At 43.2% G+C, this 25,459-nt stretch overlaps 1 protein-coding gene across 7 annotated transcripts in view; it reads right to left on the minus strand.

The window, feature by feature from the left end:
• The window catches only part of PPP3CB (protein phosphatase 3 catalytic subunit beta), a 96,530-nt gene that overhangs the window by 6,770 nt on the left and 64,301 nt on the right, over positions 1 to 25,459 (minus strand). For 4 of the 7 annotated variants that reach the window (XM_040362253.1, XM_040362249.1, XM_040362248.1 and 1 more), the window contains 2 exons: positions 23,400 to 23,497; positions 7,889 to 7,918 (listed from right to left, as the gene is read on the minus strand). In XM_040362253.1, the coding sequence (XP_040218187.1) occupies positions 7,889 to 7,918; positions 23,400 to 23,497 (128 nt within the window). The remainder of the gene's footprint in view (positions 1 to 7,888; positions 7,919 to 23,399; positions 23,498 to 25,459) is intronic. The other 3 variants (XM_040362254.1, XM_040362251.1, XM_040362255.1) reach the window with 1 other exon arrangement.

Raw genomic sequence — 25,459 nt, forward strand, 5'->3', positions numbered from 1 at the left:
CTTTAAAGATATTCTACAGCGGACAGCTGAAGAGACACTAAGTAATCACAGGCAGCAAATTAGTATTCAATAATCCAAATTTAAATACAGTACTTGATAAGGGTAATATATGAAGCAGGTAATTCTAAGTAGTATAAATTAGGTAAAGTTGCTACTTATCCGTTTGCAGAGGATGAGAGTACGCAGAGTATTGCAGCAGCAATGGGATTGCGTCTTGGAGGGTCTCCTGGTGCAGGATATCCTAGGGTGTCCCCAGACACAGCAGTAAGATGGGCAGTGTGGAAGGAGGCAATAGATACCCAGCTTGCATCCGGGTTGCGCTGCTACTCAGTTACTGCTCGTTTTAATTGAGGGGATGGATAGTACATGTAGTTCGTTGGTAGCCAGGCCGGCTATGGCCGACAATAATAGAACAGTGTGCAGTCTTGCAAACTGTTCTCTTTATAGGTAGGATGCAGGTGTAATGCATAAGCACTAATTCAAGCCGCACTTCCGCGTTCCAAGCTGGAACGCACGCGGCGCTGGGCGATTACGTAATCGCGCGGTCGTCGTACGCGTTCCAGCGTGGAGTGTATTACGGCGCTGAGAGCGCCTGTTACACATTGATGCCAAAAAAACTAATTCTATTCCTGCTGGCCACAGTCCAGCTTCTCTTGAGTCTGAAGTACAGTAAACTGGCCCCTTGTTTAGAAAGTTTGGGGGCCCCTGCTTTAGAGGATAAGGTCGCCAACTCTGAAACTCTCCTCGCAGAGGTGATGGCCACAATAAATTACATTTTCTTGTAAGATTTGTATATTGTTTTGAAATTGAAGAGCCAATTTCAGAACCATATACTGTACATAGACCTTCACCACTTAAGGTGATTGTGGTAGCCCTTCAGTGTGTAGAAGCCAGCTACCTAATATTCGGATGCACCACAGCAATAGTGCCTGTACATTATTGAAAAAAATTATCATCATCAAACTTTATTCCAAGGTTCCAGGGCCAACCATACAGCCAAAAAGTCCCTTATAGGTAAGGTCAGACCAGAGAATATCCCCGATAGGTTTAAAAGGCGGCTTCTGAAGACCCAAGAGAACCTAATCAAGATCCCAAAGGAATACAGGGGAACAAAGTGGCAGAGACGTGAGCCACTCCCTGAACAGAGAGTTTAACTAGAGAGTGAGATGCCAAGAGTCTGTAAAAGAGAACAATTAAGGCTCAGATTTGTCCCTTAATAGTACTGAAGGCCAAACCAGACTGTAGGAAAGGATACATCCCACGGAGTACTTTCTAGGATGTACTTGCACCAAGCAAAGCAAGTTTTTGACTTCCTGTCCCTTAGGACCGTGGCTTCAACAGCCATACTTAAAGCGAGTGACTGAGGAGCAGCCTGGAAAACTGGTTCTTGAAATAGGTCTAGAGTTATGGGTTATGCATTTAGCGGATCTTAAGCTGTTGCAGAACTACAATTCCCATGAGGCATAGCAGGACTCTGACAGCCACAAGCATGACACCCAGAGGCAAAAGCATGATGGGACTGGTAGTTTTGCAACAGCTGGAGGTCCGCTAATTGCATATCCCTGGTCTAGAGGATATGGAAGGCCCCATGGAGCGTCTGCCAGGAGCTCGATTATGTGAGTACCAATGTCCTCCTAGGTCAGGGGTCTGCAACCTTTAAGACATAAAGAGCCACTTGGACCCGTTTCCGAATGAAAAAAAAAACTGGGAGCCGCAAAACCATTGCGACATTTAAAACAAATATAACACTGCTAATTGATATTTTACAGTATTGCATTTGCTGGGCATGTGGAGGTGGAATCTTATCTGATATTGTCAAGATTCCACCTCCACATGCCCAATATCGGATAAGATTCCACCTCCACATGCCCAATATCGGATAAGATTCCACCTCCACATGCCCAATATCGGATAAGATTCCACCTCCACATGCCCAATATCGGATAAGATTCCACCTCCACATGCCCAGCAAATGCAATCATCATCATCATTACAAAATCATCAGCCCCCCTCACCATCATCATTACAAAATCATCAGCCCCCCTCACCATCATCATTACAAAATCATCAGCCCCCCTCACCATCATCATTACAAAATCATCAGCCCCCCTCACCATCATCATTACAAAATCATCAGCCCCCCTCACCATCATCATTACAAAATCATCATCCCCCCCTCACCATCATCAGCCCCCCACCATCATCATTACAAAATCATCAGCCCCACCATCATTAATTACATCACCATCAGCCCCCCCCCTCACCATCATCAGCCCCCCCCCACCATCATCATTACAAAATCATCATCCCCCCTCACCATCATCATCATCAGCCCCCCCCCCACCATCATCATTACAAAATCATCAGCCCCCTCACCATCGCAAGCCAGCCGACACCATCATCATCATAAAAAAATCATCAGCTCCCCTCACCATCGCAAGCCAGCCGCCACCATCATCATCATCATTAAAAAATCATGCCAGTCCCCACCATCATAAAAAAATCATGCCAGCCCCCACCATCATAAAAAAATCATGCCAGCCCCCACCATCATCATAAAAAAATCATGCCAGCCCCCACCATCATCATAAAAAAATCATGCCAGCCCCCACCATCATCATTAAAAACTCATGCCAGCCCCCACCATCATCATAAAAAAAATCATGCCAGCCCCCATCATCATCATTAAAAAATCATGCCAGCCCCCACCATCATCATTAAAAAATCATGCCAGCCCCCACCATTATCATCATCATAAAAAAATCATCAGCTCCCCTCACCATCGCAGGTCAGCCCCCCCCCCCCATGGGGGGGGGGGGCTGGCTTGCGATGGTGAGGGGAGCTGATGATTTTTTAATGATGATGATGGTGGGGGGGGGGGGGGGCTGGCTTGCGATGGTGAGGGGAGCTGATGATTTTTTAATGATGATGATGGTGGGGGGGGGGGGGGCTGGCTTGCGATGGTGACGGGAGCTGATGATTTCTTAATGATGATTCATCATTAAAAAATCATCAGCTCCACTCACCATAGCAAGCCAGCCCCCCCCCCCCCCCCCCCTCCCACCATCATCATCATTAAAAATAATTAGCTCCCGTCACCATCGCAAGGCAGCCCCCTCATTGTAAGCCCCTCACAGCCTTACTGTTAACACTGTGCTGTGTCACGATGCTCCCCCACACTGGCGCGCTGACAAATGTCCCGCCCTCCTCCTCTAGACCAGCTTGTGTGACAGACAGCACACTGGCTCTATCACACAAGCTAGTCTGCTAGGAGGAGGAGGGCGGGACATTTGTCACAGCGCGCCCGAACTGTTAACTCCGGGATCGCTGTGTAAAGTCCTCCGCTGGCCGCAAAAGGTGTCCCGGAGCCGCGGCAAAGGTTTAAAAGAGCCGCATGCGGCTCCGGAGCCGCGGGTTGCCGACCCCTGTCCTAGGTGAATTTGGAATGTGATTGTAATCGCCCAATTGTCATCCTTCTCATTCCTGTGGAGTTGCCAAGGGAGAATCTGGGAAGGCAAAAAGGCATACTTTAGGTTGAAATTATCCCACAGCGTTACCAAAGCATCCACAATGAAGGCCCAAAATTCTCTTGACCTGGCAACAAACATTTCAAGTTTATTGTTGAATCAGGACCCCAGGAGGTGCACAAATATAGTGTCCCCTACCTGTTGCAAGAAAGTCTGCCTGACCATCTTCCATGCCTGGGATGTGGACTGCAGACAGGGCCCGTATTTGCAGCTCTGCCCAAGAAAGGATCAAAGTGATTGTGCAAAACCCTTGCACAGAGGAGGCAAGTATAACAGGTTTGTTATTTTTTTTAAACAAAGCTTTACAGAGTGGCTCCCGGATCCTCCCTTTCTGCACTGCACCCCCACTCCTGGCTCCTCCTCTTCTCTAGTACCCCCAGGGAGAGCCAAATTCAATGAGGGCACTCGTGCGGGTGCACCCCAGGTTCCTGCTGCTGTGTCCATTGATACAGACAGCCGGACTCTGCCCCCACAGCCTTGCTCCCATTTCACTGGATTTGACTGACAGCAGCAGGAGCCAATGGCAAAGGTATCCTAACTGTGGGTAGCTGGATATGCTGCTTTCAGCTTCACAGCTGGTTGCCCATTGCGTGAGCCGCACTGCACTATGAATGGTCCACCAGTCTTGTAGGACCTGTGACATGAACCCATCAGTGTAAATAGTCTGCTTGAGTTTGGTAGATTTCTGTAGAAAGCATGTCACCCTGATCAGAATCTTTAGAACACCAGGAATCCTCCTGAGCAGATATTTCCTTCCTCTTGTATTGTGTCTGGCTCAAAGGCAAAGCCAAAGACAGAAGCTGGAGGTTGAAAGGGTACGCCCATGGTCCCTGTAGTCTAGAGCCTCAAGTAGGCCAGAAAGTTTGCAAATGAAATCAGACACATTGTGACAAAAAAATCCTAGACAGAAATGAGCCTAGTGTGGTTGATGGACTAGCAAAATGGACAAAGGAAGGCAGCGAGTCAGAATGGGGAAACCATTAGAGAAGAGGGTACCTGACCCCTCAACTGATGTACTACAACCCCAACCTGAGCCAATCTGACCCCTCATATCTTTCTGCTTATGGTTGGGCATGTGTGTGTGAACAAAATGTCCAAGGCAGTACTTATGACCTACGCAGAAGTGGTACAGAATGAAGGACGCCTCGGTGCAAGCACCTGTAAGCCGTTACCCAGGATAAGAAAAGAGTAAAACGCTATTAATGCAATCTCAAAGATAAGAACCTGGAGATGTTCCTCAACTGGTGTCTCAAAACCAAAGAGGAAGGGGCAGGGTGCACACGTGCATTGACCACCAACCTCAAAACAGGCCGCGAATACATGCAATGAGTTTCAGGTTGTGTAGGTGCAGTACAGTGCCACCAAGAGGGTAAATAGCACAACACCACACTAGATACTCTTCAGTAGAATAAGTAAAACAAATGCCAACAAACCTTAACACTGGCTACCCTGTAATGCCTGAAAATGTGGTAGCAGTCATAAGTGCGTCCCAGAAGAGAAAATAAATGGGCACCCTGGGTGAATGTTTAAAGGGCATCTGGCCTGTACTCCCCACTTCAGTGGTAGCTATAAGAGACTGAACCTCATGCTGGTTTCACCCTTAACAGTGGGCATAACCCTACAGGGATCTTCAGGGGCTGGTCTCTGCACCAAGCAGACTAGGGCTCTGGATCTGCACCACGTGCCAAGTGAAGCACCCACAGCAGAATTCATTGCATTGCAAAGTAACATTAGAGACCTTCCCAGCACCATCCACAATGTGAGGGCTGGGTACAGTCAAGCCTTTGCTGAGGAGTTTGCCAATCATAAAACATACAATGGTTGGGGGCGTCTTACCTAATCTGTGGGGGGGGGGGGGGAATGAATACAAAAAAAATCAATCAAGCAAAAAGAGCTTTGGCAGCAAAATAAAAAAGTTAAAGCAGCCTGTGTCCTGTACGATCAAGAAAATACACGTAGTCATGTTTTAATGATTACAGAGCTGCATTAATGTGCATCTTTTAGATTTGCTTAGCATTCAGCTTTAACACTAGTACAAGTATCTGTTAATCTGCTAAAAATTCAATGTGCTCCTAACTTCCAGTTTGAGCCAACACTACTGCGCTTCTGCTGCACTGAAATCTCAAGGTCGACTACAGAACTATCATAACTATTGTTATGAAGATAAAGAGAGGCGGAGGGGAGGGTGTTTATTAGTTCATCATGGGAGGTAGAGCTGAAAACGTTACTTGGCATTTCAGTGCAGACAGCATTGTCAACCTAATGGATGACTAGAAGATTGACAGGTATTTAATATAACTACAGTGATTTTAACATATGGGCAAATGTACATGTATTGCAGAGATGTACTGTTTTTGTCCCCTCCCTCCCCCACACACTTTTTGTCTATTAAAACACACACACACATTTTACATTTTCCTCGTAAACGAAGGGATCTGGAAAATGGCTTGTGGCACTGCAGGAAAAGAAGAGCTTGCAGTGCCATTCATTGTTAAAGAATGTGTTACCTCAACATTTCTTATTACTGATATGTGCCTTTTGTACTTGTGATAAATCCTGTTCTCTTTGCATTCTTCCCGTTTTGTAAAATACCCGGTGTTACTGCCAGTCCCTGATTTCCTATTTCAAACTGACCACACACATCCATCCCAGTATGGTCAGTTTTCTAGCTGTGAGAACAGCCTGCCTGTTCTCCAATGTACTGACAGCATACACAAATTACCCCCCCCCCCCCCCCGGCAGCCATTTACTGGGAAACTCTGCATACTCCTGTTTCTCCACGTTCCTAACCCAGCTGAGAGCAGAGGTTATATGATCACTTAACAAAAAAGGTATATTTTTTGACACACAAATGTTTTGCCTTTTGTTGTCAGTTTTTCGATTGGACCCTCCATTCTGTGCCTACACCCCCTCCTACATCCAATCCGATCTGCTAAAAATAGACAGATGGCCTACCATCTAGCAGAGCGGATGGCAGTTGTAAACTGAAACCAGTCCGTTTACATTTGACCGCCCATAGAGGAGAGCAGGCTGTGTCTGTATCCCATCTGCATTAGCAGAGCGGACATGGACCAACCATCCACCTGCTCAGCAGGGATCACCAGACTGATCCCTCACAGAGCAAGCGGATGCCTAGTAGATTTTGGCCCGTGAGAAAGGGGCCTTAAACTAAATGGATTGTTTTGCAAAGTAAGACTTCACATACTTTAATGGCACCCTAAACGCTGCAAAATAGACATGTTTTTCGTGAAAAGGTGTGAAAAAAAAACCATAAGGTTTGACTGCTTAAGGTCTGCCTCCTGCACATATACGTCGGCAGAATGGCACGGACAGGCATATCGACGTATATGTACGTCCACTTGAAATGCCCGTCTGTGTGGTGGCGGCTGCCGTCATCCCCGTGAGTCGGGGGATCGATCGATGTGGGGATCCCCGCGATCGTCTCACGGAGGTATAGAGCGGGGAGATGCTTGTGTAAACAAGCATCTCCCCGCTCTGACTAGTGACAATGATCTCGGCTCTGTGTACTCGGAGCGGAGATCAGTGTCATGTGTCCGATGTGTCCGCCATAATGTCACGAAAAAAAAAATCACTGATCGCCGCCATTACTAGTAAAAAAAAAAAAAAGCCATAAAACTATCCCCTATTTTGTAAACGCTATAACTTTTGCGCAAACCAATTAATAAATGCTTATTGCTGTTAATCCATCCACATAGAAACGCAATGCCCATTGAAGCTCTGCAACACTGACTTGCTTCATGCTTCTTTTTATTAACAATAAAAAATACAGTGAACAATGTATCATGCTCGGACTAGGTAACACCCATGTCTGCCATGTGAATTAAACATAAGCCATCCTGTTCACTAACTCAGGAAAATCCGCTCTGAGATTCTTAATTTGATTCTCATGTACAATAAAACCTTTAATTCGATTTAAATACAATGTGATATTTGTTAAAAAAAACAAATTGACAACAAAAAAGGAAATAAAAGGTCTTGCACCACCAGAACAGTTATACAACCACACGACTGAAATGTGCCACACAGGAATTATGATTAGGGACATGCATAAATCAAATTTCTAGAGAAGAAATGAATCTAGAAAACACTGGATCTTTCCTTCCACTGCACAAACACAGAACACAGAGTACACAGAAACATTCTAGTGAGGTGTAAACAGATCCAAGATAGTCTATACACCATGCCACAGATAAGAAACAAAAAATGAGTAACTCATCTGGGAGTACAAAAAGGGGGGACGGATCAATAATGGGATCCATCTCTGGTTGTGCAAGTAAAAACTGGGTCAAAACCACACAAACATTAAGTCCCCACCCAAACAGACCTGACACGAAGCATACCTTTATCAGCCTCAATTGCCTCAACTGTGGCTGTACAGAAGTGAGCAGATGCATGCAAAATGAATGAAAAAGATGAGAAGTGTAATATCGGATAACACAAAAGTTAAAAAATGACCAATTCTCTATTATATGCTTCCACCCCAATTATCTGTATCACACCCATCATTTTCCAGTACACAACAAATGCATTTGAAGAATACGTTTGTTAGCTATGTAATGTTGCCTGGTAGTAAAAATGGAAAACTAAAGAGGTAGGAAATTTACATTTTCTTATAATTATGAGAAGAAAAATTATTTTTTCATGTTTGAGTTAATGAAATTCTACATTTAAAACAAAAAAGTTCTCATAGGCAGTTTTACATTTAGGTTTCTTTTTCTTGTCAATATAAAACTAAAATGCTTCCTAACAAACATGCAAACATTGCTGAATAAAAATATAGCAATTTCATCACAAATATAAAAGGAAAGTATATTTGGACAGCTACAGAAGGGAAACTGACACAAGAACCAAATAACATTATCAAGATTACCCAAAAACAGTGCAATTTTAGGTGGAATGGACAAGGGTTTCAAGCCGTGTTAAATTGGAAAGAGACCCCAGAACCATATAGTGGGGATATTTTTCACTTACCTTTGCAACAGAACTTAGTATGATAAGCAAGTGTTAAAGTGATTGTAAATTTCTCATTTAAAAATAAAATAACATACATATTTATACTTACCTACTCTATGCAGTTGGTTTTTCCCCTCTTTGCTGCTCCTGGCCCCTCCCTCCTGTCGAGTGCCTCCACAGCAAGCCGCATGCTATGGGGGCACCCGAGAAGAGTCACAGCTCCCTGTGTCCATTCAGACATGGAGCCCTGAACTGGCCCCACCCCCTCTCTCCCCCGATTGGCTATCCGACTTTGACTGACAGCCGCGGGAGCCAATGGCACCGCTGCTATCTCTCAGCCAATCAGGAGGAGAGTCCCAGACAGCCATCGCTGGAGAGAGATGCAGCTCAGTATGTATTTAAGGGGGGCTGGGGAGGCTGTTACACACAGGTGTTTTTTTTTTTATCAATGCATAGAATACATTGAGATAAAAACCTTCTGTCTTTACAACTCCTTTAAGCTGAACACCACTGCCATGTGCTGAAGTTGGTCTCTATTTTCATTAGCACAATCCAGCTTCATGTTCTTTAGTCCAAGCTGGACACTATAGATTCCTATGAAGACCACAGCAGTCACTGTGCACACAAATTCTATATATGAAAATATCAAGTATGCAGACAGCACTGAGTGAGTGACACTGCTGTTCAACCTGAAGCCCAGAGAGTTCTAAACTTCTGAGTATTAAAACACATCTTGCCATGCTCCAGCTTAAAGTGGATGTAAACCCTCACATATACCCAGTGAATGGAACAGCCTCAGATACACAGTGATGAAACAAATCTCCCTACATAATTTTTACATGTATATCTGTGGTCTTCAGCTTTATATATTGTTTAGAAAGTGTTCATCCTGCTAGAGATTTTCCCTTCCTGTTCAGCACTGGGAGTGTATTCTTGGCATACACCCAAGACAGCGGATTGGAGGCAAAGGAAGGAATGTGCAGTGAATAGACAAGTTATCTGCAAATTCATAGCAATCTCCCTCCATACAAATTTCAGGCTGGTTTTATCTGGGTTGACAGATAACTTGTTAGAAGTTATCGAGAAAGAAAGAGAGAGAGATCGATATATGTGCTTAAGTGAAATTTCATGAATCAGGTTTATATCCACTTTAAGCCGGCCATAGATGGTTCGAATCTTAAAAAAAAGAAAAATGTGAATCTGCTCTACAGAATATTTAAAAATAATTAGGCTCTCAGGTGTTTGAAAGGTATATATATAATGAGTATGAGGGGCTGCCCCTGCAGAAAAATCCCCAAAAATGGAGAAAAGTATGAAATAATATAAAAAGCAGGTGGTGGCGCCAACCTAAAGTGTAGATTAATGTCAAATAATAATAAATGTTGTATGGGTGATACAATGAGACCAAAAAAGGTCAAAAATTGCTGCGTGGTGATCCAAATAACAAACAAAAATTTTCAAAATACAAATAATAATAAAAACAAAAAGTGTACCAGTGCTAAAATCTCATTCCATCTCTGCTTCATGCAAAAAGATTGAGTGAATCAATGAATATAGATATATATATGGTGCAGTGTGCTTTCAACAAACAGTATTCATACTGTGAGTAAAAAAGTCTTTACGCAAAAAGTTCCATGCATTAAATAAATAAATAAATAAATGAAGGTGCTGTGTGCTTCTTCCACGTGAAATCAACGTAGATATAAATCTTCTGTGCAAAAATCGTGCTCACTCCCTGTGGTCCCGCACTCACCAGATACTTGAACCCCTGCAGGGGTAACAGGCGTTCACAGTATAATATACTGACAAATCCCTGGATCTTCCCAGAATCTAAAAAACTCCACCGCTCAGAAGAGGAGACAAATAGATTGCCCAATAGCGTGATACCGTTTTTAAAAGTGATGAACAATTTTTTTATTCACATTTAACAGGGTACTCACATTTTAGTAGAAAGGTTAATACACATAAAACATAAAACGTGCTGTAGCTTAGAATAGCGTCTGCTCTACCGGTTTCGTCGATCTGACGTCATCTGGAGCGCGCTCCAGATGACGTCAGATCGACGAAACCGGTAGAGCAGACGCTATTCTAAGCTACAGCACGTTTTATGTTTTATGTGTATTAACCTTTCTACTAAAATGTGAGTACCCTGTTAAATGTGAATAAAAAAATTATACATCAGACAGGAGGCTCATATCTTATGCATTATCTTTCTTTAATAATGCCCATAGCAGAAATACAGTAAACATTTATTGTAACTTAAAAAATTCAAAGAACTACCCTTCCCAGCAGTCCCTGGGCCAGTGTAGCCCCTCCCAGACCGTAGCCTATATAAGGGACTGTCTGAGGTAACCTATTCCTCTTTCTTTCTGCTCATAGCCAGAACTCAGATAAGTACATTACTCTATGTTTATAATTTTTATGTAGGCTTGCTTGTTATTTGGTTATCAGCAGCCTTTTTAATTTGTGTAGATCCTAATGTCACATCGTCTTTCCACAGGGTGCTGGGGATCCCCCCCCCCCTCCCACCCCGGCTTTTATTACAGCTACGGAGGTTTTTCCCTCCTCCGCTATTCCCTTTAACTTCCACCTGTATCTGTATATACCCTCTGATCCCCTCAGACCTTCATATGTGTGTTGTTCTATCAACCTTCTGTCTTATGAAGCACAACTGATATTTCTAAAAATGATAAACGTTTAGTTTTTGCTGTATGCTTTTCCCACTTTGCTATCTGTGCCACCCGTTTTGTAGAGAACGCGGTTTCCTCTGATGTGTACATCTTACAGTCATTGGGCTTCTTTATTTGTTTATTTTACAAAATACCGCTGCTTTGCTTCTTTTGTTCCCCCCCCGGTGCGCTCTGCACACTGCTCGTTTTCTGACTGGAGGTAGGACGGCGCCATTTTAACATCTCGGCGCCTTTTTTCCTACCTCCCTTCTTCTCCTTCTCCTCAGAGCGTCTCATCTCTGAGGGGGGCGTGGCGGTGAGGATCTCCCTGCACCAATCACGCTATTGTCGCGAATCGACGGCGCCATTGCTGCGGACCTGTCCTGGGGACCCCATCCTCCGTGTGCTAGACCGTCTCTCCCCATCGCCGCCACGCCAGGGTGCGGGCGGCTGTATGGTTGGAACTCTGTGTAGATCTCACTGATCTATGCGAATCACGTTAGGCCGTAGTCTCGCGAGACTACGGCCCCAAGCCTCACGTCTAGCTCCCCTTGTGGTGGGGAATATCTCCCCTCATCTAACTTCTGTCACTCACACCTATCTGGTGGGGAATTCCTCCCCTCCCCTGCTTCTGTCACTCCTTCACCTTCAGTTACATTAACATCAGTTCTTGTTCTGGGAATTTATTCCCCTGTAGTCTATTCTACATATAATGAATATATTAATACATGTAAATAAATAATAAATTTAAATAATTATACGAATGAATAAATTATTGACTTATTAAATAAATATAAATAAATCAATGAACATAGATGCCTATAAATAAATAATTTATACAATCTATTTGATTGAATAAATAAATAAATATATAAATATATATAATAAACAAATTTTAAAATATAAACTATTAAACTATACTTTATATATAATTGAATAAATAAATACATATATATATATATATATAAATAAACAAATTATAACAATAATTGAATGAATTATAGAAATTACTATACAAGTTATAGTACATAACTTCCATATCTTCCTGTGCTGCACGGCCGTGCTGTCCGCAGACAGCTGACTCTTCTCCTGTGGCTAGCGACAGATCCTTTACTCCCTACTGGTACCACTGAAGTGGTGGACGCAGCCCTGGAAGGCCCTACCTACCTCAGTGCTGCACTGGTTCCTGAGCTGGTCGGTAGGTCCGACCAGACTACCAGGGCATCGGTTGTTCCAACCCACATGCACCCATATGTCCGGATCTCCCGGCAAGGATATAACGCCCCTGAGTAGGGCATGGCGTCCCGTATGCGCCGTCACATTAATGTGGCCTCCGTCTCCCCGGCAGGGGAAGTAATTAACATGCCTCAGGCAGTACCCTCCCAGGACTGCCGACCCTCTGACTCCCCGGCAGGGGAAGTAAATAACATGCCCCAGGCAGTACCTTCCCAGGACTGCCGACCCACGGACTCCCCGGCAGGGGAAGTAAATAACATGCCCCAGGCAGTACCCTCCCAGGACTGCCGACCCATTGACTCCCCGACAGGGGAAGTAAATAACATGCCCCAGGCAGTACCTTCCCAGGACTGCCGACCCACGGACTCCCCGGCAGGGGAAGTAAATAACATGCCCCAGGCAGTACCCTCCCGGGCCTGCCGACCCACTGCCTTCCCAGACTCCAATCGACCCCCGAGCCTCGGGGAGATGCACATGCAGAGGCAGCGATCCGCTAGACGGACTGAGCCAGACTCCTCGTGGACTCTTCCAGAGTCGTCCGCGGAGTACGAGGCGGCTAACACCTTTGAGTCTGAGGATGACAATGATGATGATAATGATGATGATTATGTGAGCAGTGGGCACATGGCGCTCCATGACGACGCCAACCCTAGGTCCCAGGGTAAAACCTTATTGGACTCTTGTGGAGTACCATTTTTCGATCAGGAGGTGATTGGCCACCCACACTCCGGTGACTGGGCACCTCTACCTGAGGTGATCCAATAGATCGAATGCTGGACCCGGAGATCGATCGGTACGCTAACCGGACAAGTTGAGGGTGGAATACTCACCCTTCCATTACCAAATACGGTGGTGCTCACTCCAGAGGTGGATCCCATAATCATTCAGTATTCCAGGAAGGGAATAGAGAGGGCCTTTGGGACCTCACAGTACTGGGTCTTAGATCTCTGGACCTATCACCTAACCCTACGCCTTAGTGAGCAGGCTACCTCCTCTGTAAGCCGGTTGACCTAGCACAATGGGATCACGCTAATTGATGATATCTTTAAGACGGTAGGACAAATGGAGTTATATTACCAGGCGTATACCTGGTTCACCATCCCATTCGGTTTTTCAAACCTAAACACCGTCCTAATGGACAACAGGTTGCTAGACCTTGGACCAAACAGCCGATAGTAGAGATGGACCCGCTCTCTTTGAACTTCCTCAACAACATCTTCCCGATCAGGAAGAAGAAAGGCGGTTTTTCGTCCGGTGGGAGCTTGAGAAATCTCACCAACTTACTGCCCTGTGGAACAAGGGTGAGGTTGAACATCTACTTGAACGACCTACTTCTAATGGCTGGTTCCCCTCGCCTAGCGAGCGAACACGCCTCCTGGATGGTCGGATCGCTTCGCGATCTGGGACTCCTCATAGATCATGAACACCTATTATCTCCCTATTTCAGGAGATAGAGTTTTTGGGGTTCTTGGTGGACACCAACCTAGCGATCCTTCGGCTACCCATACCCAATTAGCCGCCATCCGCAAAGACATCAGTATCATGCTGGGCAGCAGCGGGTGTCCTTACGCGGACTGACTCGCTTAGTCGGCCTGTTCCCGGTGTCAATCCAGGCCACTCTCCAGCCCCTCTTCACTGTCGAACCCTCCAGAGACTCGAGACTCTACATCTTCGCTAGGGGCTTCGCTATACAAACTAAGTGAAGCCATGGTGGACCTACGGTAGTGGTTACGTCATGCCGTCAAACGGAACGGCGAGACATTTTCAACTCCTCACCGGATTTCGTCATAGGGTCGGATACCAGCCGCCTCGGCTGGGGTGCTCGGTGCAGTCCCTCGTCCTCCGGTAGGACGTGGTCCGCAGAGAACCCTCGGCTGCACATAAACACGTACACCCCTGACGGCCTTTTTTGCCATCGGAAGTCTGTTGCCACGCACGTCCATCTGCTGTGTGCTATTGCGTTCGGACAACGTACCCGCAGTCCGGTACGTCGATCGCTTGGTGGGCCCCTGATCCAGAATCCTAGCGGATCTAGTAAGACTTCGGGCACTTCTGCCTGGAATGCAACATTGTCCCGATTGCGGGATATGCCACAGACTATCCCTATAGGGTGGCAGATTGGATTCTCGTTACCCGACCGATTCCAACGATTGGCGACCGCACCGGTCAGGGTCCCTGATCCTCGCTCACTTCACGGATCCTTCTCTATGGACCTGTTTGTTCCCCGTATCAGCCACCAGTTTCCGCGCTCTTACAACCGGAGGCCGGATCCGGAGGCGCACCATGTGTTCCCGGTGACCCTCAGGGTCCTCCTTCACTTAGCGAGCCGGAGGGCATCAGTCGTGCGGTTCACTCCGTGGTGGCCGACGCAACCATGGTTTCCCCTCCTTCTGAGGATGACGGTGGAACTCCCCAGGTTGTTTCCTCATTCCCCCCACCTCCTCGCTGGTCCGAACGGGGATCTGCACCCTCTACTCACGAAGCACATCCTACCTCTCCTCACATGGTTAGTATCGGGGTTCCGGTCGCAGACTACGACCTTTCGGGAACAGCTAGGGATTCCCTGCCTTGGACTGGGCCCCGGGACTAGATCAGCATCTCGATCTACCTGGGGACTCTGGGTTACTTGGTGTGATCAACGACGGGTCGACCCCGTTCAAGCGCCAGGGTCTGTAATAGCCAATTATCGGGCAGACTCTTTGGATCCGTTGGTGTGTCAATTTTGAAGGCGTTAAGTTTAAATCGCCCAATGTACCAGCACACTTGGGATTTTTCCAAGGTCATGATCATGTTCTCGGGCTGGGGGACGTTGACACTCTGTTTTGAGGTTACTGTCTTTCGAGCTTACTGTCTTCTTGTGTCTGATTTCCATCATCGTGGGTCAGACGTCAAGGCTTTGGACATATCCAGGCGTCATTCCTCGCCTCAGAGACTCAAGTCTTTTTCCGTCGTGCGTTGGACCAGACGGTACTTCGATCGGTTTTTCTACCCGTTCTTTCCCGCACATCCACAACTGTATGTGGTCCGCTGTCTACAGACTTATATGTCCTTGACAGCCTCGCTGCGATCTTCGCAAGTCTTTCAACTCCTCGTTTCCTACGTTAATCCTCTCTTTCCGGTTTCCTCTGTGACTTACTATAGCGGCGGACTGTTGTCAGCGACCGCTTTTCCGCCAATCCCGCTTTGAACAGGAGGTACACATATCTATGTCAGTGTTGTGGATTATTTTGATTGTTATTGGTCATATGCATTGTTATAGCTTTGAACTTGCATAAGATATGAGCCTCCTGTCTGATGTATAATTCGAGATTTTCCTAGCTTGTGACGGAAAATATTAATTATATGAAGACAGGAGGCGAGTATCTTCCCTCCCAACCCAACCCTGTCACGAGGTTGTCTCTCTCTCGTTCTAGACTGATGAACCACGCACCCTGCAAGTCGGAGGCTGGTACGCCCCGGGAGTTCGTTTTCACTATCCCCGTTGGGATTGCTGTCCGTTTCGATCCATGGGTTTAGTTCACCGCAGATGGAGGTTCCTACTGCGTTCCAGATCCGGAGTCGGGATGCCGTTGACTGAATCCGTTGGTCCATGTTCCTGAGGACAACTGACCGGTCGGCTCCGAATGGTTTGGGTTTCCTATAGTCCCCGTTGGGATGAAGCTGGTCCGGATGAAGTTGGTCCGTGTTGGCCTTGTCCTTTCGTTTCCTCCAGATTCGGATGTTGTGTTCCGGTCGGAAGGTTCCCGGCAGCCGCGGAGATGTCTAATTGGACTTTCGGTTCCTGTTTACACTAATTCGCATGAAGAAAGAGGAATAGGTTACCTCAGACAGTCCCTTATATAGGCTACGGTCTGGGAGGGGCTACACTGGCCCAGGGACTGCTGGGAAGGGTAGTTCTTTGAATTTTTTAAGTTACAATAAATGTTTACTGTATTTCTGCTATGGGCATTATTAAAGAAAGATAATGCATAAGATACTCGCCTCCTGTCTTCATATAATTAATATTTTCCGTCACAAGCTAGGAAAATCTCGAATTGTTCATCACTTTTAAAAACGGTATCACGCTATTGGGCAATCTATTTGTCTCCTCTTCTGAGCGGTGGAGTTTTTTAGATTCTGGGAAGATCCAGGGATTTGTCAGTATATTATACTGTGAACGCCTGTTACCCCTGCAGGGGTTCAAGTATCTGGTGAGTGCGGGACCACAGGGAGTGAGCACGATTTTTGCACAGAAGATTTATATCTACGTTGATTTCACGTGGAAGAAGCACACAGCACCTTCATTTATTTATTTATTTATTTAATGCATGGAACTTTTTGCGTAAAGACTTTTTTACTCACAGTATGAATACTGTTTGTTGAAAGCACACTGCACCATATATATATCTATATTCATTGATTCACTCAATCTTTTTGCATGAAGCAGAGATGGAATGAGATTTTAGCACTGGTACACTTTTTGTTTTTATTATTATTTGTATTTTGAAAATTTTTGTTTGTTATTTGGATCACCACGCAGCAATTTTTGACCTTTTTTGGTCTCATTGTATCACCCATACAACATTTATTATTATTTGACATTAATCTACACTTTAGGTTGGCGCCACCACCTGCTTTTTATATTATTTCATGGTTCGAATCTTGGCCGATTCAGCAGGGACCTGCCCAGATCCAAACCATGTATGGGCAGGCTGATTGTACCCAAGTTTATTGATCAATCAACTTGGGTACTACCAGCCTGTTGGATTTTTTTCATGTGATTATTGCCAGCGGCTATAGCCGTGTGATCTCCTAGCAGGTACGGCTCCCCCCCACCGGGAGAACACAATAGCTCAGCGGGAGGGATTCCCACATCAACACTGACCGTGTTGATGGGGGGAATCATGAGATTTTCTTTCTTACAACCCGTGGTTGCAGAAGAGAAAATCACTCCATCTATGGCCGGCTTAAGCCTAGATTTATTAAACTAAAGTTGACTGACTGTAATTGAGTAAAAAGCATTGGAAATGTTATCTAGTTGGATATGTATTCAGGAGATTTCTTTTTGCAGTATGCCTTGTATGATTGCTAAAACTAGGGTAGGCAACAACTGATACTACTACAGAGAAAGACATCAAAAGATTAACTCCACTGTAAATACAAAAAGTTAAGGAACCCCTGACAATTTCCATGATTGTCATTTATAAATATTTGGGTGTTTGGATCAGCAATTTCATTTTGATCTAGCAAATAACTGAAGGACACTGTAATATTTCAGTAGTGAAATGAGGTTTATGATTAACAGAAAATGCGCAATATGCATAAAAACAACATTAGACAGGTGCAGAAATTTGGACACCCCAACAGAAAAACCACATCAATATTTAGTATAGCCTTCTTTAGCAGAAATTACAGCCACTAGATGCCTCCTATAGCCTGTAACGAGTGTCTGGATTCTAGATGAATGTATTTTGGACCATTCCTCCTAACAAAACATCTCCAGTTCAGTTAGGTTTGATGGTTGCCGAGAATGGACAGCCCGCTTCAAATCATCCCACAGACGTTCAATGATATTCAGGTCTGCGGACTGGGATGGCCATTCCAGAACATTGTACTTGTTCCTGTGCATAAATGCAGAGTAGATTTTGAGCAGTGTTTTGGGTGTTGTCTTGTTGAAATATCCAGCCACGGCGCAACTTCAACTTTGTGACTGATACCCCAACATTATTCCCAAGAATCTGCCGATATTGAGTGGAATCCATGCGACCCTCAACTTTAACCAGATTCCCAGTCCCGACACTGGCCACACAGCCCCACAGCATGATGGAATCTCCACCAAATTTACAGTGGGTAGCAAGTGTTTTTCTTGGAATGCTGTGTTCTTTTTCCGCCATGCATAGCCCCCCTTGTTATGACCAAATAACTCAATCTTTGTTTCATCAGTCCACAGCACCTTATTCCAAAATGAAGCTGGCTTGTCCAAATGTGCGTTTGTATACCTCAAGCGACTCCATTTGTGGCGTGTGCGCAGAAAAGGCTTCTTTCCCATCACTCTCCCATACAGCTTCTCCCTGTGCAAAGTGTGCTGAATTGTTGAAGGATGCACAGTGACACCATCAGCAGCAAGTTGACGTTGTAGGTCTTTGGAGGGGGTCTGTGGGCTGTTTTTGACCATGCTCACCATCCTTCATCTTTGCCACTCCAATATTTTATGTGGCCTGCCACAGAACTGTGCCTGTGGTTTTCCATTTCCTCACAGTGGACACTGACAGCTTATATCTCTGCAATAACTTTTTGTAGCCTTCCCCTAAACCATAATGTAGAACAATCTTTGTTTTCAGGTAATTTGAGAGTTGTTTTGAGGCCCCCATGTTGCCACTCTATAGATGAGAGTCAAAGAGAACAACTTGCAATTGGCCACCTTAAATACCCTTTCTCATGATTGGATGCACCCATCTGAATTTGAAAGATTAATGAGCTCACCAAACCAATTGTGTGTTCCAATTAATCAGTGCCAAGTAGTTACAGGTATTCAAAACAACAAAATGACAAGGGTGTCCAAATTTATGAACCTGTCTAATTTTGTTTTGATGCATAGTGCGCATTTTCTGTTAATCCAATAAACCTCATTTCACTATGGAAATATTACTGTGTCCTTCAGTTATTTGATAGTTCAAAATGAAATTGGTGATCCAAGCACCCAAACATTTATAAATTACAATCATGGAAATTGTCAGGGGTTCCTAAATCTCTTGCAGATTTAGCAGCAACAATACGGTTTTATCTAGATTACAAATCCCCCTTTTCACAAATTTGCAAAACATAAGGTCTTTCCCTGGAAATGGAGATTCATAGCAGCTTAGGGGTCCATTCGCACATCTGCATTATTTACTTGTAGCAGGTTTTACATCTGTACTGTAGATCCCTAAGGACCATGGGAGAAACATGATTTTTAGAAAACTGTACCACACTACAAGGCAGATATGTTGAAGAGCAACTCTCACTTTTATTGAGAGAAAAAAAAAAAAAAAATCTTTCTAGGTGATCGATGTACATTGCCAAGATTTGAACACACTTTGTTGCAGATTCCTACCTTTTGTTATTGTGAAGAAATTTGGGAGTGGTTTCATAATTATTAATCAGCTGCTGCACTTCAAGGGCTCGAATGAGAAAAATTGCAAGGTCTCTATCCCCTTAGACGTGATTTCCCTTAGGGAGTATCTCACATAAACTGACATTTTTGTTGCCCAAAATCTGACTTTTGTCTTAGTATGGCCTGGGAAATTCGGCAAGCCAATCCCACAAGCAGGAAAAAAACATTTCTAGGAGGCGTTCTGTACACCATCTGTGTACAGAATGCCTCCAGATAGCCATATGGCATTTTACAGAAATACACAGCACTTCAGATTGAAAATAAAAGGCAATTTTAACCGCTTGCCAAACAGCCGCCGCGGTTATACTGCGGCAGGTTGGCTCAGCTGTGAAATCTGTGGGCTCACTCGCCGATTGGCCAGTGGGGGAGCCAATCAGCGGGTCCGACAGACTATGTCCGCCACAGTGACAGAACTGGGATCTTACATAGTAAAACAGGGCAGATCTCCGTTCTGCTAGGGTATCACACAGAGATCCTGTCTTTCTGCTATGCAGGAAGATGGATCTATGTGTTGTTGTCCCCCCCCCAGCACACAGTTAACCCCCTGATTGACCCCGATAACCCCTTCCCTGCCAGTCCCATTAGTACGTCGGTGCATATTTTTAGAACTGAGCACTGTAATGTCACTGGTTCCCAAAAACGAAAAAAAGTGTGAAAAATGTCAGTTAGGTGTCCGGTCTGTCAGCCACAATGTCACAGTCCCACTAAAAATCACTGCCATTACTAGTAAAAAAAATTATAAAATAAAAATGCCATAAATCTATCCCCTATTTTGTTTTTATAAATATATGTAGCAGAAAACAAATTGGCCTAAATTGATAAAGAATTTTGATTTTATAAAGGTTTTTATTGGGTGTGCTTTAAAGCAGAAAATAAAAAATATATATTTTTTTCCTCAAAACGGTCAGTCTTTTTTGTTTATATAGAAATATGGCCTGGTCATTAAGGGGGCAAATCCCTCCAGGACTGAAGTGGTTAAATTGGATGTAAAACCGATTCATGAAATTTGAGCTGGGCACATCTATCGGCAGCATTTTGTTATCCCTCTTCAAAGCAGTATGTCCCCTAGTTGCCTACAGCACTTCTGTTATCAGCCTGATAACTCCTGACAAGTTCTCTGTCACATATGATAAAAGTAGCCTGAGTTTTGTGTTGGGGAGGATGCTATAGATTAGCAGAGCCCTGAACTATTCAACGATCAGCTCTGAAAGTCTCTACCTATGAGGAGAGGGGGTGTGTGCCTTTCCTCCAATTGGCTGCTATAGCTGTTTGCCCAGGCTTTATTGTAGTGTTGAACAGGAAGAACAAATCTCCTAACATTATCTGAACTTTGTGTATCATCTGAGGCTGATCACTTCACTGGGTATATGCAAGGGTTTACACCCACTTTATTAACAAATTACTTGTGTCACAATTGTACATTCTATATTATTGTTTTTTATTTGAGTTTCCCTTTAAATGTGCCTTAGGTTGTTTATGATCAAACAATGCGACAATCTCTATCCCATTACCCTGCTATCTAGGGCTCTTGCACATGACAGTACATTAAATGTATGGCTGTGTACATAGCAAAATATGATTCTTGTTATGGTGCCTAGGAGCCACAACTATTTGAGTCTTTTTGAGATGTGTAAGGCCCCTTTCACACTGGGGCGTTTTTCGAGCGTTATTCAAGCAAAGCCTCATCTGCAATCCCAATGTGCTGGTAAAGCACCACTAAGACCCTAACATTTAGGGCGTTTTTGCAGTGCCTCAGTGTGAAAGGGTAAGGCGTTTTACAGCGCTTTCAATTCATTTCAATGGAGAGGGAAGTTTTTGGAGTGTTCTTTTCAGCGCCCAAAAGCTGCTTGCAGGACTCAGTGTGAAGGGGTCCATTGAGATGCATGGAGAGCGTTTTATGAGCGTTTTAATAGTGCTATTTTTAACGCTAAAACGCTGTAAAAAACGCTTCAGTTTGAAAGGGGTCTAAAAGAAAACCGCCAAGCGCAGCGTAGGCACGCAACTGCTGACACTCAAAGCCCACACATAAAGCCTCACACAACGTTTTCTGTAATACATCTCAATGGGCAATAATACACTGCAGCTGTGGTTTCTGGGTGTGCCTACAACAGGTAGTTATTTTAATATGTACAGCTGTACACCTAACTCAAGGCCACGTGCAAGAGTGATAAGTTACTACAAGTCCATTTCTTGGGTAAGTGTATTCCTGTATCTTATATAAAGGAAGTCTAGACCACTACCTTTCCAGAATATTCGTGCTATGTGAACATAAATCCTGATGTTGAATCACATTTAATGGCTTTGGTCCAGCTTGGAATTTTCTCAACTACTGGCTGCAAATGCAACTGTCACCCATTCTTTAAAACTAGCATTTACCTGTTATACAATTACTGGAATAAAACCAGAATTGGGAAAATGTGTCCAATCCTGCTTTATGTTTTTTTACTATCGGATTGTAAGATTTAAATATTGTAGCACCTACATGAAATTGCATTATTTCTAGAAAATAACAGACTTCTTTTGGTTGCTGGGTACATGAAATCGTGGTATACCAACTCAAAAAAAGACACCCCTTTACTTTCTAAAAATGTAAATAAATACGGTAGGTCTAAACACCTCGCGCTAAGGATCATAGGACTCAAAATACATTATTCTGAACAAATACAGTACAGTGCAGTTCAATATTACGTCAGTCTTTTCAAGAAACATTTGAGAATCCTTTAAGATGTTACCAACAGCCAGTCAAGTATCTGACGGTCAAATCAGAAATGTTTTTCAATCTTCATTTTTCAGATAATTAGGCAATCCTGTAGCTTATTTCAAGATGAGGATACCATGCTTGACCTTTAATTGTATTCAATACAAAAGATCGCTGATATTTAATTTTAGGTCTTTATCTTTTCATGCACAATATTGGCACACTTCATACCTTTCAGACTGTTATTTATATAGTATATGTTTTTTTTGCTGATCGTCCATACTGATAATACAATAAACCTTGTGCAAATAAAAATGCATCTTATGTGCAACAGAAACCCCATCCTTCAAATACAAGACGTCCACCAACAGGTTGAGACACAAGACAATTTCTACATATACTACTACAACTATAAACTAATACAAAGAGGGGACTAGACAGACCAGACTAACAGGAAGAATTAGATACACCTTGAGAGAGAAAACCAAGCAGATTGGGGAAATTTGTAAGATGTTAGTTTTACATTAGGGGGGAAAAAAAACAGAACACATTTTAGAACACCAGGGTACAAAACCAAACACTGCATAGTAGCCTTTGTGATGTATCGTATTTTTAGCTCCAGTTGACAGTAAACATGCCTGCTTTTTTTAACGTGGCAAAACATTTTTAATTTTTATAAAGCACTGCATCTACAGTACATTATCTCTGTAATAACACACTTTCCTTTTCCTGTCACCTGAAGGAAAGAAAGACCTGTAAAAGGCAAGAGGGGAACACAGGAAATGTAGGTTTTGCTTGGAAGGAGGTGGGGATGATGTAAGCCAGTGATGGCGAACCTTGGCACCCCAGATGTTTTGGAACTACATTTCCCATGATGCTCGAGCACTCTGCAGTGTAGTTGAGCATCATGGGAAATGTAGTTCCAAAACATCTGGGGTGCCAAGGTTCGCCATCACTGATGTAAGCTGTTGTGATTTGTACCTGTGGTATGAACTGCTAGCTTCTATTGCACAGGGAAAGCTTGAGCAATGTACCATCGTTAGCCACTGAGACATGAGCTAAAAAGCATTAGAAATTCCCAGCATGCATTGGTTGTACAACTGGAAAGGGAATGAGGTGTGCCCCAAACCACCTGAGGTACAGAAAGTTTTTTTTATCATTACCACTTTGTAAAGTCTGCCGTCCGCCAGCCAGTACTCCGCTCGGCAGCATTCCAGTGGGGGTTAAACCCTTCAGCGTCAACACACTTTCACTTTCCTCCCTAGGAAACACAACAAGGAAACAAAAATTAGGGTTTTGAAATATTGTGCAAATGTCAGTAGAAACTGGCAAAACTTTGGAATATATAGACACAATCTGAAAAGCAGAGTGCAAACTTAGAAAACACCCTGCCACTTTCATATGGCATTGTCACCCCATGCGGAAATAGTTTCTAAAGAAATAAAGGGTCAACCAAAGTAGCAGGAGGTAAAAAAAATATTTACACTGTTTTGCTGAAGTACCTTACAAAACACCTCATCAATCAGACCTGGCCCTGCAGCTTAGAAGTTAAAGTGGTTGCAAACCCCTCTGTGCAACTTGTACCTATAGGTAAACCTATAATCTAGGTACTGTAAATATCTCCTAAACATGCACCGTTTCAGGGATATTTACCTTGTAGTCCGCCTATGATGTCATCGGTGCATGCGCTGTGAAGAAACGTCCCTCCGAGCCATTTCTTCACTAGCAAGTTCAGCGACCAACGGCTCCTGCATGCATTCGCAGGAGTGACGACATCCTAGCCAACTTCTTAAAGGGTGTATATAATTAACAAATGTAACCTATATTTTTAAAGATGCTTTCTGTATGCCCTCAGTGATTTAAATGCAATGACCATTATTACATCTAGTGTGTATATTGCTGAGCATTAACCACTTCAGCTCCGGAAGATTTTACCCCCTCCCTGACCAGAGCACTTTTTACAATTTATATAAGGGATACTAATGTGCAACCACAAGTGTAAAAACTAATTTAGTCAATAAAAAAGCAGCAGCAACCACTGGGGTGTTCACACACTAAGAGCAATATAAAATAGGGGGGTAGAGGTGGTGCTTGCTAAATAAAATAAACCACTAATAAATGCAATAATATAAAAATAAAATACCAATAGATCCTGTGAAAAAAAGGGCAATAAGTGAATAAGTATCCAAATGAGCCCACATATTCTTGTGCAAATGCAATAAGGTGCAAGATATGATAAATGACGTCCTTTGATAAAGTCACGTGGACAGTGACGCAACGCGTCAGCGATACAGAGCTGTGGTGACTTCACTTCCATAAGTCCTCCATTTATATGCTGTTTTATTGTAAGTGAATCCATTGAATTAATAAATTACTTTTTATCAATTATACTGCACCATGCTCAGACATTTTCTTGCATGGTGATTCTTTTGCACGTTTTTTTTTTAGTGAAAATTTAGAACTTCTGCTTCATGTTCGTTTTTTGTAACATTTTAATTTATTTTTATAAATTTTTATTATTTAATTTTTACCTTTGCATTTTGCAATTTTTGCGTATTTGCACTATTTTGGATTTGCATATCTTCATATATGTTCATCTTACACAGGATTAATTGGGCACAGATCATTTATAATTTCTTGCACAAGAAAATTTGGGCTCAATTGGATACTTATTCACCTATTGCCTTTTTTGCACAGGACCTATTGGTATTTTATTTTTATATGATTGCATTTATTAGTGGTTTATTTTATTTAGCAAGCGCCACCTCTACCCCCCTATTTTATAATTACTTTTTACAATTTGGCACTGCGTCGCTTTAACTGACAATTGTGCGGTCATGCAATGCTGTACCCAAACTAAATTTGTGTCTTTTCTTCACAAATGGAGCTTGCTTTTGGTGGCATTTGATCACCTATGAGGTTTGGAAAATATATATATATATATATATATATATATATATATATATATATATATATATATATATATATATATACCGTGTGTGTGTGTATGTATGTGTATATATATATATATATATATATATATATATATATATATATATATATATATATATATATATATATATATATATATAATATATATATAATATATATTTTACTTTTTGCTAAAATACCCCCCATTTAAAAAAAAAATTATATATATATATATATATATTTTTTTTTTTTAAATAGGGGTATTTTAGCAAAAAGTAAAATATATATATAT

This window comes from Rana temporaria, chromosome 8 (assembly GCF_905171775.1).
Source record: "Rana temporaria chromosome 8, aRanTem1.1, whole genome shotgun sequence".
NCBI lineage: Eukaryota > Metazoa > Chordata > Amphibia > Anura > Ranidae > Rana > Rana temporaria.